Genomic DNA, 16,204 nt, shown 5'->3' with positions numbered 1-16,204 from the left:
AATGATGTGTGAGAGCCTTAAAGACAGGGTTCTTTCCTTGTTGTTGCTTTACATTTTATTTATTTTGTGCTTATGTGGGGGAGGCATGCATGCAGGTAGCATCAGAGGACAAGCTCTGTGAGTCAGTTCTCTCTTTCCACCCTTTGGGTTCTGAGTGGTAAACTGAGGTCATGAAGCCAGAGAGCCGACCGCTTTATCTGATGTGCTATCTCACTGATTCAAGTTTCATTTTTTTAGATTAAAAAAATACCTGTAACTAAAAATAAATGATACTAAATAAAAAATGTAGTATTATAAACCTTGAGAGATAGTAAAACAAATCATAGCTCTAAATTACAAATGCTGTGAGAACTCAGACAGTAAATATGCCCCTCTATTCCTAAACTGACATCCAACTAAAAATGAAAGAACAATCCTCAAACTTCTTCATAGTGTGCAAGCATTAACACATCTTCCCGTAAGCACAACTCGGGTGGCAGTACTTACTCCTGATTGAGCATGGCATAGTTCTGTACTTCAGACGGATTGGGCAGGAATTCTAAAACAGCATCCAAAAGAGGCTGTACGCCTTTGTTCTTCAAAGCACTCCCCAAAAACACCGGCGTAAACGACCTACTCAAAGTAGCTCTTCGGATGGCGTGCTACAGAACAAAGAGAAAATGAGTCACCTTAGCAACTTATGCTCCAGATCAATTATGAACAAACAAAATGACCCAATACTCCAGGGAGAAGACAAAAATAACCTCTATACCTCAGTCAAAATATTGAAAAATGGGGAAATTTCTGCTTTTCTTAGGGCCAAGAAGTGATTTATGGGACAATTACTTTTTGACACTCCTAAAATCATTCCTTTTTATTTGGTACTAAATGAGGCACGTACATATAAAACAGACACACAGAATACTATAAACTGTTAACAATTGTATAATAATGAATACACACACACACACACACAATCTGGGTGTGGCAGTACATGCCATTAATCCCAGTACTCAGAGGCAGAGGCAGGCGAACCTCTGAGCAGAAAGCCAGCAGTTAAGGTTAGAGATCAAGACCTGGTCTCAAAAACAAAACAAAACAAACAAGCACACAAACAAACACCAAAACCAAAGCTCTGCAGACATGATCAGAAACCATCAGGTCTCAGATGGAGCAGGGAAGTGGTCCAATGGGATAGGACAGCTTTTACTGTAAACCATGGTGAAGGTTAATTTTAATTGTCAACTTAACTCAGTTCAGAATCCCGGGTGGAGGTGGGGGTTGGGGTTGGGGCTGTGAAGGTCTGCAGATGTCTTTAGGGGATTATTTTGACAGCATTCACTGAGGTGGAAAGACCCACACTGAATGCAGAAGGTGCCATTTCATAGCCTGGCCCTGGACTGAGTGAAAAGGAAGAAGCGAGCTGAGCACCAGCAAACACGCCCTGGTCCACTGCTCTCGCGCTGTCTGAAGTCACCTGCTGTTTCGAGGGCTCAGAAATGGCTGTGAGAAAAGCAATTAGGCTATCCCAAGTCATAACGGCTTCCCATTTCTCTCTAATATGCAAATAGAGACACACACATCATACTCAGTCTACAGCTCTAAGACATATGAGGGTGATAAATGGAATAGAAGGCAGGGTAAATTAAAACTGTCCCATAAAACAGTCCAACAAAGTCTCCATTTTCCAAGAGGTCCCTTTTCATAACATTTTAAAAGTTGCTGTTTTCTAGCATGTCAATAAGCATCCACCCACAGCACGGACCCTAACATATGCCCCCTCGACCTGGGGACACAGGGCTGCGCTCTGCACAGACAGGCCTGCAGAGTCCTGGGTCTGGGGAAGGTCCTTGCCATTTTGAACTGGCAGCAATGGCTTGTTCTGCTGGTGCCCTGCACAAGGCAGTGTTTGTTAAATACTTTCTTTTGGCAACAGTGCATGCTAGTAGACCCCAATAAAAATCTTGGACACTTGGTTTCTCGTTTTTGCTTTGTTCAGTTTGCTTTCGATTCTTTGAGACATGGTCTCCCTACATAGCCCAGGCTGACCCCGTACTGGGATCCAGGGCTGGGATACCAGCATCCACAGGTGCTGTTACAACTTCTTACTGAGGTTCCCCTGGAAGCTCACACACGGGCTCCCTCAGATTATCTCATGTGTCTTTCCTTTTGCTTAGTTTTCTCTCAGTGGAGTTCATCAAAGCCGTAAGTGCAGCCATGTGCTAAATCCCAGTGAGTTACTAAACCTATGGACACATTTTAATAACACACACACCCATCTCTACTATGGTTTGCAATATGTGCTTGACTTTACTTAGGGTTAGACTTCTATGACCTATGAGTGTTCTGCACTCACCAAGGCTAAACTGCTAACTGCTGAGTCGTTAAAGAACTCACATTACAAGCTATGACCCCAGTTTAACACTTCCATGAAAGCCAATAAGGACCCTCAGCTGCAGCACAGTTACTTCTTGTCTCTGATTTATTGAATTTACATTTACATGTAACATGTACAAAAATAACTATCCGATCTCTGCTATGCATAACAAGTGGTTTAAACAAATTGTCTTTTTAAAAATACAGAAAATTCACCATTGTAACCGTTTTGAAGCATATAAGTCAGTAACATTCTGTACATTCATAATGCTATACCGTGCTTATCATTATCCATCTTCAAACTTTCATATTCTCCAATTAAAACAATAACTCCCTGAAATCAAGGCCAACAACCCATGTAATCACTTTACTTATTTTTGTGTTTTTGAGACAGAGTATTTACTCCACAGACTAGGCTACTCACTATGTAGCCCAGGATAACCCTGAACTAGTAGGAATTGGCCTATCTCAGCCTCCCAGGTACTGAACTCCAGGCCTGGGGCCACCGCACTCAGCTCAATAATCTACTTTCTATACATTTAACTACTCTTGCTATAGCACATAAGCAGAATTATCTTAGAAGTTTGGCACTAAAATGTATTCATAGCTCATTTACGTTGTTACATTCCTCAAAATTTTCTGAAATAAAAAGTATTTTTATGTACAGACCGATAATTTTTATACATCCATTCATTTTTAATGAACATTCATTAAAGGGTTGTGTCTCCTCTTTGACTGTTGTGGATAGTGTTTCTGGAGTTGTGGGGTACAATTAAACCAGATGGGGGGGCTGGAGAGATGGCTCAGAGGTTAAGGGCACTGACTGCTCTTCCAGAGGTCCTGAGTTCAATTCCCAGCAACCACATGGTGGCTCACAACCATCTATAATGTGATCTGATGCCCTCTTCTGGCCTGCAGGTGCATGTGCAGGCAGAACACTGTATACATAATAATGAAAAGTAAAACTTAAAAAAAAAAAAAATTAAACCAGATGGGACCCCTCTTTCTCAGGGTGTGCCTCCAGCGAGAGACAGCCATCCTGTTTCCCACAGTGTTGGTTTGTTGCATTTCTACAGGAAGGCAGAGGGTCTGATCTGCCCCACATCTGCATTGATACATGCTTTCTGGGCTTTCTGTTTCTTTCGCTAGTTGGTTGGTCAGTCTGAAATAACATCCATCTTCTTGACATGAACATATCTCACTATGGCTTTGATTTGCATGTTTCTAGTTAGCACTGGAGAACATCTTTTCACACACTGATACCTGATTATCTCCTTTGGGGAAATGTTTACTCAAAAGTAACTTCCATAAAAGTCAAATATTTTTACTCAGATTTTAATAAGAAAGATCATTAACAAAAGAATTATGTTCTCTGGCCCCAAATCAATCCTTTTTTTAGTATATAAGATTTATTTTGAGAGACTAAAGAGGTGGCTCATCGGTTAAGAGCACTGGCTATTTTTCCAGAAGACCATGGTTCAAATCCTAGCACCCACATGGCTATTCACGATCATCTGCAACTCCAATTCCAGGGATATAACGCCCTCTTCTGGCCTCCAAAGGCACTGCATACAGGCAAAACATTTAAAAAATGTTTTTAAAAAGATGTATTTTGAGAGCACTTGCCTTTAAATCAGAAACTGAGGGGACTTTTTCTTCCAGGAACAGCTCACCGAGCTGCTCATCTGAATTAGCCACACATTCAATTAGTTCCTGCCGGTGGTCAGCTGCTGCGGCCCTCAAGTCTGCTGGAATCTCGCCATACCGAACAACCTGACTAGGAAAAAGAATACTGTACTTTAGAAACCCTAGGACTGTTCAGTTAAACATATAAAACAGCAGAAGTGTGGCTACCAGCCAAGGGGTTTTGTTGACGCTGCTAAGAGCTCTGGGGCATCTGCACTCAAGCAGCCAAGAAGGCAACATGAATTGTCACCATTCAGACAAACAGTGAGCAGGAACACTTCAGTGGAACCTGGTCAAGGACACCAGCGACCAGAAGAGCCTAACCCAGCACAGTCTGCTACCAGGGAAACAAAGCAGCAGCCTTGATGTTATAAAAGGGAACATAGATTATTTTTCTGCATATCAAGTTTTTAAGAATGATATATGATCAAAGATAAAGTCCTTCCCAATTTAATACAAACTGGCTCATCTTATTCTAGAGGTTAAAAGGAGCCACAGAACACAAGGTCAAAACTGCGACTTAGGAACCAAGTGTGGTGGCACACCTTTGATCCCAGCGTTGAGAAGGTAGAGGCAGGCAGACCTCTGTGAGCTCAAAAACAGCCTGGTGTACGTGGCAAGTTCCAGGCCAGCCAGGACTACACAGAGACCCTGTCTCAAAAAAAAAAAAAAAAAAAAAAAAAAAAAGCAACTTAGAAAAGTTATGAATTAAAGAAAGGATTCAAATTCTTTTCAGTGTGGCCACAGGCCTATTTTTACTGCCATCTAACTGGAAAACAAGAGAAAAGAAAACCCCGTCTATTTAATACTCGCGTTACAGCAGCATAAACTAGAGATCCGCAAACAAGCACACTGTAAGAAAAAGTAGCACTTTTTGATGAGAAACCTAGTTTCAAACCCTGTCTGAAGCCTAAGCTTCTGGAAATTCTGTAAACAAGGGAAGTAAGATCTGAAGGCTTTAAGTCACAAAAGCCTTTTGTCTAGTCTGAAGCACACCACCTGTCTTCATTGGGGGGCCGGAGGGGGGGATTTGTGGGGCGTTTGAAGCAGAATCCTGCTGTGTGCTGGCCTTAGTCTTGCTCCTGGCTCAGCCTCTACGTGCTAGGATGACAGACTTGCGCTCTCAGCTCTGCCTTTCCATTAGAAACCAGTGGCCGGAAACGCACAGGACTGATGTTTGTTACCTATCGGGCAGTTACACCTTTCTGTTATCACCGCTGGTGTTTTAATTCTCTCCTGTTCAGCCCCTAGATGAGCGGTTCTCAACATGTGGGTCTTCACCCCTTTGTGGGTCATGTATCAGATATCCTGCATGCCGGATATTTACAATTCACAACAGGAGCAAAAGTAGGGTTATGAAGTAGCAACAAAAATAACTGTATGGTTGAGCCTCAGTACAACATGAGTGAGGGACTGTCTCAAAAGGTGGCAGCCTTGGGAAGGCTGAGAACGGCTGCTAAGGGTGAAGAGTGCATTATGCTCGGTCCATTTCTTACTCCAAATCGGGGTATTCTAAATAAAACTTTGTGTGGTTAGCTTTGCTACTTGTAGGAAAAGAGTAAACTACCTAGGGCCCATTGTGGTGCCCCACATTTTTAATCCCAGCACAGGAGCAGAGGTAGGCAGAGTTCAAGGCCAGCCAAAGCTACACAGTGAGACCTTGTCTCAAAAGACAAGCAAACAAACAAACAAAAAAACCATATAAGCACCCTTACTAGAGATGGCAATATTCTGATAAGTATGATTATGATCAACAGAATTTTCAAGAGGTCAGATGGTCTTCAGCAGTTTAGCAGAAAATCCCTCAGAAAGGAGCCTTGGGGGAGCCACTGGGACCTTTCTTAGAGACAAGGACTCTGACTCCTACACTGTCTAGATCACTGTTATTCAAACTGCAATGTGTAAATGCACTGTTATCTACATATCCTCAGGCATCTCCAGAAATACAAGTTTTATTCCCTGGCTTGGATTTACTGAATCATGACCATGCAGGAAAACCCAGGAATGTGCCTTAGCAAGCCCTGCAGGTGTTTTGTTTTAGTACAATTATGACTTTCTTTTTTAGACTTTTATTTCATGCATAAGGATGTTTGCTCACATGGATGGCTGTGCACCACATGCACGCCTGGTACCCACGCAGGTCAGATCCCACGGACTGGAATTGTGGATATTTGTGAGCCACAGTGCTGGGAATTGAGCCCACGTCCTCTGCAGAGGCTGAGTGCCCTGAACTCCCGAGCCAACTCCCCAGTCCCTCCGTCTTATTTTCTCACACAGGGTCATTCATGAATCCTGAACTCTTAACGTGGCTAGGTAGACTGATTGCTTAATAAGACAGGGGTCCACCTGCCTCCATCCCCCAGGACTGGGGTCATCCAGGCTTTTAAATAGAGACTAGAAATTCATATTCAGGCCCTGAACTTTTGAGGAAGGCACCTGACTTATAGGCCACTTCCCCAGTCTCTACGTATTAATGTTTTAATTTTGTAATCTTATGAAGTATGTCAGAGAAGCATTTATAACTTATAAATTTATACCTTATTAACTTATATCTCAGGATATATATGTGCAACTTTAAGCCAGGTGTAGTGGCACATGCTTTTGATCCTAGCACTTGGGAAGCAGAGGCAGGTGGATCTCTATGAGTTCAAGAACAGCCTGATCTACATAGTGAGTTCCAGGACAGCCAGAGCTAGGTAGAAAAACCCAGTCTTTAAAAAAAAAAAAAAAAAAAGCGCAACTCTAGGAGCCTACAAAATGAAATGAACAAGTGAAAGGAAAGAAACGTCTCTAGTGAGAACTGAAGGCTCCTCCCGTAGGGTGGCGGCACACACCTGTAGTCCCAGCACTTGGGGGGCTGAGGCAGGATAGTGATTGAAGTCAAGCTCCGCTCTCCCACTGAGCGACACCCCCAGCACAATACAGTAATTTCCAACCCAAGTGAAGACCTTAGAAAAATAGGGGGTGGGGCTCATGCATGCACAACATAAAGTGATGTGATGTGTCCCCTCTCTAGAATGCAGGCTGACTAAGAACAGTTAATTTTAAGTTATTAGAATCACCTGAAAGAATAGCATTTAGGCACATTTGAAAAGATTAGTCTATGTCATCCTTTTCTTTGATGTTTTTCAAAATATAAGATTTTAGTCGTGTATTTTAGCACTTACCCAAAGTCTCCGTCAAAGTAAACAGCTCGCTCCTCAATGAGGTCTATGACACCCTCAAAATCACCCTCCAAACCAATGGGTATTTGCACGAACGCTGCATTGTGGTTTAGTTTGGATCTGAAAAACAGAAATGCTTGTTTATCTCTTCTCTCAAAATTATTTTGAAATGACAAAAGGCAAAAACAAAACAAAATTTTAAAAAATGGCAGGGGGCTGGAGAGATGGCTCAGAGGTTAAGAGCACTGTTCTTCCAAACGTCTTGAGTTCAATTCCCAGCAACCACATGCTGGCTCATAACCATCTACAATGAGATTTAGTGCCCTCTTCTGGGGGGCAGGAGTACACGCAGGCAAAATACTGTATCTTTAAAAAAATGGCAGACATCAGAGAAGTGAGAAGTGCAAGAGAGGCAGGTGAGGAAAAGAGACACAGGCAGCTGAAGCAGAACAAGAAACTAAAAAACACCAACCACATCCAGATAAGGAAGAATGGCAAATAATCCTCTAGCCCAGATGCCTAAACACACTCATCCAGAAGACAATCAACTGCAGAGGCCAGGAAATTAAAAGACAGTGGGACAGAAAACCTAGTGCTCATTCTTAAACCTTGTGACAGAAAGACAGCCGTTCACGGGGAGTGCTCAAAGGCTCCCCTCCGCCCACAGGTAGGCACACGCGCTGAACAGACTGCAGGATAGATAGATAGATAGATAGATAGATAGATAGATAGATAGATAGATAAAGTAGGTAGGTAGATAAGACAGACAGACAGATTAGGTCTCCTTAGCACAGAGCTAAGAACTACTAGTGCTGAAGAAAGCCAAGAGCTTACACTGCTCGTGTCCGAGGCTGGAAAGGTGGCTGGGAGGTTAAGAGCACCTGCGGCTCCTCTAGAGGACCCGAATTTTCCCCCCAGCACCTGTCAGGGAGTTAACAACTGCTTGTAACTCCAGCTCCAGGAGACCCAAGACCTCCTTCTCGGCTCCCTGGACATCCACACATACGGTACACTTACACAAATACACATACACACAAGTAAAAGTCTATATATGTGTATTTTTTTGAAAGATTTATTTACTTTTATGTGGTGTTTTGCCTACATGTAATGTCCGTGTGAGGGTGCCAGATGCCCTGGGACCAGAGTTACAGACAGTTGTGAGCTACCATGTGGTTGCTGGGGAATTGAACCAGGTCCTCCGGAAGAGCAGCCAGGGCTCTTAACCATTGAGCCATCTTTCCAGGCTCATAAAAATAGTTTTTAAAGAAACGTATTAATATCCAAGAGTTACCAGAGGAAAGAAAAAAAAATCAAGATTTTGTAGTGCTAGGATTAAACCAAGGCCTGACACGTACTAGGCAAGTGCTTGGCTACCCAACGACATTCCCAAACCAAACTTAGACATTTGAAAAGTACTTCTATGAAAAGAATATGGAAATTAGCTATAGAATTGCTGAATATTTTTAAATGGCTAAGGAACAGGAAAGACACAGAAGACCATCAAATTCTTGAGTAAAACTTAATATTCAAAACTAATCAATATGACTGCTCAGTTGCTAAGAAAGACACGTGCCATAAAAGCTTGATAACTGAAAATGCAGCCCTGGAGCCCATGTGAAGGTGGAAGGCGACTCAAAGCACACAGCTGCCCATGGATGCCCACGTGTGAGTGGCATGGATGTGCACACACACTCACCACCCACACATATGTTCCACACACACAGTAACAATCAATCAGTCAATCAATAAGGGTTCTCTTATGAGCCAGTGCACAAGAGGGAGAGAAAGTATGACAGAAGAGAACACATGACGGCCAGGTCCAGAAGTCCCAAAATCTGCTTCCCAAGAGTTCCAAACTGAGAAAAGACAAACAGGAGTCAGATAATGAACCAAAGTCATCAAGTCACGCAGAAAGAGAAGGTTCTCAGAAATCGGAAGAGCTGGCGGAGTTCATTGGCTAGCAACCACTAGTAAGATAAGGACCCAAAATATGTTTACTTGTACCAAGAAAATATTTCAAACACACAAAGACGATAAACCTCACTTCCACATTTGCAAGCACATCCTCCGTCAGACCGTTGTCATCAGATATGCCACTCCTAGGCGTTTACTACCACAAAGGTTTCAGCCTCCACCCATCAGCCCTGCTGCGTAAAGTCTGACAGGGCCATGACAGCTATGTCTGCTACATCTGTCAAGACCAGGAAGCTCCTCCTGCACCTCCAGCTTCCCCCACAGCGGCACAGCAGCACAACCTGCTTTCTGGAACCATCTGGCACCCCAGAAATACAAGACACATTCTCCCATTTCACAGAGAAGGCAGCTGATGAGCCACAGGGTAAATTAAACCACAGATGCTGGGCTCCATTTACTAAGACACGCAGGCTTTCAGGACTAAACCTTCAGGATACAGTTGAGTAACTGCATCAACTGTCCTGGCTGCCGGGTCCCGCACACCCGAGGCTCAGTACCTCATCTGCTGAAGGGCCCTGGCTGGGTTGGAGCCCATTCGGTCCAGCTTGTTGATGAAGGTTAAGAAGGGGACGTTGTAGCGCTTCATCTGACGGCTGACAGTCAGGGTCTGGCACTGCACTCCACCAACAGCGCAGAGCACAAGGACTGCGCCATCCAGCACCCGCAGGGCCCTCTCCACTTCTATTGTGAAGTCCACGTGGCCTAGGAGAGGCAAGCAGTACGGCAGGGCTTTACATGTTAAATATACAAACCATGTGTCCTTGTTAGGTTCCCACTGCTGTGATAAAACACGGACCAAAACCAACATGGGGACTACAGGGTTTACTTGACATGCATGCACCGCCCACCATCGGTACTTAAGACAGGATCGGAAGCCAGGATCATGGCTGCCCACTCACTTGCTCCTCATGGCTAGCTCCGCACACTTCCTCATATGACCCAAGACCACTTGTCTAGGGGTAACAAGCCAGGGGGCTGGGCCTTCCTACCCCTTAGCAACTAAGAAATGCCCCCACAGAGGTCCTGCACGCAGCATGTTGCAGGGACCTTCACAATTGAAGTTTCTGTTCCCCTTGACTCTAGCTTCTCTCAAGGTGACAAAAAACCAAACCAAGACGATTGATCCCTTGTCAACCTCGCATACCCATACAACGATCTTTTTCCCCCTCTGTCAACTTTTTTTTCTCAATACATCAACCTTGAACAATAACCTTTCCTTTCTTGTTTATCCTCAAGACCTCATATTAATATTAGTCTCACAATATAAAACATAACCTTGAAAGTCTCAGTCTTTAAAAAACCCAGTGTCTCTTTTAGAAGTCTAAAGACTCTCTTAAGTATCCAATCATAGCTGTGGGTTTCTGGAAAAAAAAAACACAAACAAAAAAACAAGTTAAAAGCATTCTTACTCCAAGAGGGAAGAGCCAGGGCACAGTCACAATCAAAGCAAAGCAAACCCACAATTCAACAACATACTCCTTCCGAAGGTTGGGGCAGCCCCACCTCTCTGATCTGCCATCCACAACACACACAGCGTCTCTCTGGGTTCAGGCCAGCTCACTCCACAGCTGCCTGCTGCCCTTGGTGTTCACCCCACTGTACTGGAACCTCCAAAATTCTGGGGTTCCATAAAAACCAGCTGCACCTTTAGCCATAGACTCTCCTAGGAGCTCTTCAGGGCTAACAGTATCACACGATGCCGAGCCTCAACTTCTCCATGACCCTGTCAATCCCGAGTCTTCTACTGTGACTGAGGCTGCACACACACCAATGGCCGCTCACAGGGCCAAGCCTCAGCTGCTCTCCAAGGCCCCCTCATGGCTTCAAAACCAGTACTAACCGGATGACTCTTACACAGCACCATGTTCAGCTGCTGGCAGCGACATGCAACCTTGGCTTCCCCTCAATAGCGCAGCTTCTGTGTGCTTACCCTGGGGAAATACTCCCAGATTGCACCTCGGTGATGCTGGTCTCTTCCTAAGTATGGCTAACGTCTCACCTCCAGCTGACCTCCATCAACCGTCTCAGCGAAGCTTACTAACCACACCCCAGCTCACCAGACACCATATATTCTTAGTTCAAAATACCACACAAGAGGCCCTGATACAGTCTCGGCCCCTCATCACCGGCCCTTTCAGCAGTCCTACTTTCTCAGCACTTGACACCTTTCTCAGCTCCAAGTTCCAAAGTTCCTCCACAACCCTCTCCAAAACCAACACGGCCAGGCAGGTCTGTCACAGCAGCAACTACGACCTGTACCAGGTTCTGTATTAGCCAGTCTGCTATTTATTTGATCAAACACTGCAGTTTGGGGTTAAAAGGTTTTATCTGGCTTATAAGCGACAGTCCATCCTAAGGGAAGTGACGTAGGAACCCAAGGCAGAACCTGGATACAGGAACTAAAGCAGAAACCATACAGGCTGCTCACTGGCTTGCTCAGCCCACTGTCCTATATGTCTCAGGACCACCTGTGTGCACACGGGGAGGGGGCTGGGGGGGCCTGGCCCTCTATCAATTAGTAATCAATAAAATGCCCTACAAACACACCTACAGGCAATCTGACAAGTTGACATAAACCTATCCAACCGGGGCATTGTTAACAGTTTCCCATCTCTGCTCATTACACTTCTTTACACTATAACGCGGAATCCTCATGTCACCATCTTCCCGCAGCCAGCATCAGGGCCAAGGCCCAACAGCATGACTTCTATAGGAACGAGGGAATGCCAGAGTACGGTAAAGGCGAGAGCCCTTCTCGTGTTGTTTTTCAACGAAGCAACCTGCTGGTGACATGCTTTAAGTCCCGAACCTGGTAGCGAGTCAGTTTCTACTTTTAGAATGTGATACTCAGAGATGAACCGGGACATAGCAGAAGAAAGGACCACATATACTGCTGCCCGGAGAGCCTACAGGACAAAGCGCCCGCTTACCTGGAGTATCTATAATGTTGATATTGACGTCTTTCCACATGGTGTAGGTGGCGGCGGACTGAATAGTGATTCCTCGCTGTCTCTCTAGCTCCATGGAATCCATGACAGCACCGACTCCATCTTTCCCTTTCACCTGAGCATGAGCACAAAAATGCAGACTTTTATGTCCTTCACCCCAAGAAAGAAGTCTTTACTGAAACGGAACAGGAAAACAGAGCTTGTGTACACAACCGCAAGAGAAGCCTAACCCTATGGGCACATCACTTCATAACACTGATAGCTGATGATGCGTTTCCTGCCTCGGCTACCATGCTTGTAGCTGACAAGCATTTGAGGCAACCGTCTCTTTCCCCTGTCCTGCTGGCTGCTGGCTATGAACTGACCATATTCAGGCAGCTGACCTCTCAGTTCTGTTCCACTTGGACTCTGAGGCAAAAAAAAAGGTAGTGGTCAGCTTTTTAAGTGTGTGCTTTAACAGCTGCTCTTCACCTAAGCAACAGTTCAAGCTGGAGAGCTAAGCTACTCAGTGGTGTGGCAGTATCTTTGAGGGTCATTATTTAAAATAGTGCTTTCCAGGCAGGAAAGTATAGTTTTAGTATAGATTACATTTAGTGCTCTGAACAGAAATTCCTGAAAAGAAGCTGTGTCTGGCTGCGAATGCAAAACTCCTGGGAGGAGTCTATCTGCAGAGACTGCTGGGCCATTGGAAAACTTCTGTACTGTGGAGAGAGTGGAGTTTTGCAGGTTTGGGGGCTAACTGTCTTTGCTAGTTTTCACCACCTGGAATAGCCTTGCCCTGCCCCGCTCTGTATCTTAAGTAATACCATGTGGGAATAAGCTAAACCTCTTATAAGCTATTGACTTAGCAGAGCACAAGCTTCTGCCACTCCTAAAGCTAAGAATGTCATCAGAGAGCATCCTGGGCCTATAGAACCGTCCCCCACCCCTTTCTCATGGGTCTGGCCTCTCTGGTATACCTACCAAGTCACCATGAAACCGCTTGCACGTTGGAACATGGAATCTGTGAGGACCCAAATCTGTGTTTCTGAGCCATGATCACTCAGCCTGGCTCCAGAACTAACTCTTTTATTTCTTTAAGACGAGAGCTGCGGTTTTGTGCATCGACAGCGCCTTCTGAGACTCACCTCGGTTTAGCATTATAAACACAAGAGCCTTCGCTGAAACGGCTACGACTATTGTGAGAGCTGTGTACGGGTCAGTGACTCGCGGTGATCACTTAGAGAGAGATTACCCACAGTAACATTTCCAGCTGGCCGGCCTGACCTCTCCATCTGACTTTGGCTAAGGACACTCCCCCCTATGACAGTCGCTCTCAACCTGTGGGTCATGCACGACCCCTCTGGGGTGCAGCGACCCTTTCATAGAGGTCGCCTAAGACCGTCAGAAAGCACACGGTTACATTATGATCCATAGCAGTAGTAAAATTACAGTTATGAAGTAGCGACGAAATTAATGTTATGGTTGGGGAGGTCACCACACCATGAGGAACTATAGTAAAGGGTCACAGCATTAGGGTAGTTGAGAACCACACCTCAGTGACTACGGTTTTCATGCTAAAACAAGGTTTTATGAAGCTCACACGTTTATAATTATGTTCACCACCGCTCTGGGAGCGGCCATTAGCCACACACCTCATGCATCGCGGAGATTCTGCCAGTGTAGTACAGCACCCGCTCTGTGAGCGTCGTCTTCCCCGAATCAATGTGAGCCGAGATCCCAATATTTCGTATTTTCTCATTGGGAATTGTCCCTGAGGAACACCATCGGTAGGCCTTCCAATTAGCCTGAAAAACAGTTTTAAAAGCTCACCAACACACCTTTTATTAAGAGATCACAGGGCAAATGGGAACTATAGATTTTTTTTTTCTTGACCTCAATGCAAGGAGTCTTATATACAGAGCCCTGGATTTAATTCCCAATAATTCTCAAAAGCAAAAGTAGTACAGATACTATTGCTAAATGTTAGCTTTAAACCTTTTAGGTTTGTGTGTGTGTTTTGCTTGCATGTACACCTGTGCACCACATGCATGGTGTGTGTGTGTGTGTGTGTGTGTGTGTGTGTGTGTGTGTGTGTGTGTATTTTGCTTGTATGTACACCTGTTAACCACATGCATGCCTGGTGCCAGAGGTCAGAAAAGGAACTGGATCCCCTGGAACTGGAGTTACGGATGGCTCTGAGCAAACATGTGAGTGCTGGAAACGAACTCTTGTATGGAAGAGCAGACATGCGCAGGTCAAAAGGACAATTTGAAGGACTCCATTCTCACCCCTTCACCGTGTGGGCCCCAAGACTGTTATTCAGTTTGCCATATTTGGCAACTGCTCTTATGTATTACGCTGAGCCATCTTGTTTGCCCCAGACCATAGTGTTAAAATACACACTAACTATCATAAAATCAGAACTATACCTCTCAAGGGCCACTTTAATAAGAAATAACAAGTTTCTTTGGGTGGCACACGCTTTCCATGCCTGCATTCGGGAGGCAGAAGCAGGAGGATCTCCAAGTTCAAGGCCAGCCTGGTCTACAGAGTGAATTCCAGGACAGCCAGGGCTACACAGAGAAGCCTGTTTCAAAAACAAACTAACAAACCAAAACAGAAAGAAGAAATGAAATACAAGTTTTAGATTAAATTGTACCTTGGGTTTTCTGTCTTTCCCTGCCCTGTAGTTCACAGCTTGCAGGGTATATATGGACATACAGGGGCTACACAGCAGCCTCAACACAATGCCCAAAAGGTTTCCAACTTCATCTGCATGAAAACAATGAAGTATCTTTTTGGGAAGGGGTTGTTCCTGTTAATCTTACTGTGGGGAGAGGGCTGTATTCAAAACTGCACATCCAAACGCTTTGAAACCACTTCTGGGAAGAGAGAAACTGAGAACGTGTCAAAGCAGATAGTTGACAAGTGCTTGGATGATTAAGCCACTGGGACATTTGGCAGGAAAAGAAACGGGAGCTCCATGCCAGGTAAGGGGCCACATCTACCAAAGGCTGCTCTTCTCTATCTCACGCGAAAGTCTTTCAAAGTTTAATCTACACACCTAAGTGGGAAACATGACCCGAGAGAAGAGCACGAGGAAGTTGAGCGCCAAATCACAGAACAACATGACCCGCTCTCTCTCTCTGAGAACATCCAACCATACCCAGTAGTCAGAAGAGAACCGGACGATGAGCCAGAAGTCCGGGGCTCGAGCCCCCCCGGGACACTAACTTTCACCTGACCTTCACTCGGGGTACTTGAAGGTAGATTACACCCATCAGGAGGGAGGATCCCAGCGCAGACCTGCGGGTGGCAAGACCCGGCTGGCATGCGGATACCCCGGGGCTTTCGGGGCTGGGGTCGCTACCGCCGCGCTCTAGACCCCGGGTAAGGAAGGGGTTTTGCCACCTGCCGGGCTCTGGAAGGCTCGCCCGGCACCAGTACCTGCTTCCCCTGCCAGCCCAGGACGGCAGGGACCCGAGGGAGCGGCCCGTGCCCCAGGGCGGCGGCGACCCGCAGCAGCCGCATCACAAGTCTGGAACAGCCACTTCCAGGGCTCCCTCTCTGTTCAACTCTGCTCAGCGCCGGCAGCGCTCAAAGTCACGCCGGCAACCCGAGCCGCAGGAGCACTTCCGGGAGGAAGGTCAGGAGGGCGGCTGGAGGAAGGAAAAGGAAAAGGCCCCCTCCGTCTGAGAGCGATGTAGTGCGCCCTCTCCTGGTCAGGAGGAGGAAGTGCAGTTTGTGCCGTGGATTGCCATAGGGAGGTGGCATTACTACCTAGTCGGGTAGTGTGGTCCCTTTGTCTTTAAAATAAATAAATAAATAAATAAAATTATATTTTTTAAAAAAATCATCGCTGTATATATAAGAAAAATTCACCGGGAATGGTGCCACACTTTTTTAATAAGAATATTTCGGAGGCAGAGATAGGCGCATCTCAAGCTGGCCTGGTCTACATAGAGTTCCAGGCCAGTCAGACCCTGTTTCAACAAAGTGAAACAAAAGCAGCAAATTAAACATGGTTGTTTCACCTGCATAGCAATGGGGGAATGTGTATAACCATTTAAATGGAAGAAGTACACAGATTGTCCA

The 16,204-nt window shown here is 45.4% G+C and overlaps 1 protein-coding gene across 1 annotated transcript in view; it reads right to left on the bottom strand.

Moving 5' to 3' along the window:
• Positions 1-15,765, bottom strand: part of GFM1 (G elongation factor mitochondrial 1) — a 45,668-nt gene extending 29,903 nt beyond the window's left edge. The window contains exons 1-7 of the mRNA XM_084769445.1: positions 15,557-15,765; positions 13,762-13,914; positions 12,110-12,242; positions 9,677-9,881; positions 7,209-7,325; positions 3,982-4,132; positions 487-641 (exon numbers count right to left, since the gene is read on the bottom strand). Of these exons, the coding sequence (XP_084625571.1) occupies positions 487-641; positions 3,982-4,132; positions 7,209-7,325; positions 9,677-9,881; positions 12,110-12,242; positions 13,762-13,914; positions 15,557-15,640 (998 nt within the window). The 5' untranslated portion in view covers positions 15,641-15,765. The remainder of the gene's footprint in view (positions 1-486; positions 642-3,981; positions 4,133-7,208; positions 7,326-9,676; positions 9,882-12,109; positions 12,243-13,761; positions 13,915-15,556) is intronic.
• Positions 15,766-16,204: the final 439 nt, after the last annotated feature.

Source organism: Acomys minous (genome assembly GCF_964271855.1).
Source record: "Acomys minous genome assembly, chromosome: 19".
In the NCBI taxonomy this organism is placed as follows: domain Eukaryota; kingdom Metazoa; phylum Chordata; class Mammalia; order Rodentia; family Muridae; genus Acomys; species Acomys minous.
The sequence above is the reverse complement of the archived record's forward strand: the minus strand, read 5'-3'. Positions and strand labels throughout refer to the sequence as shown.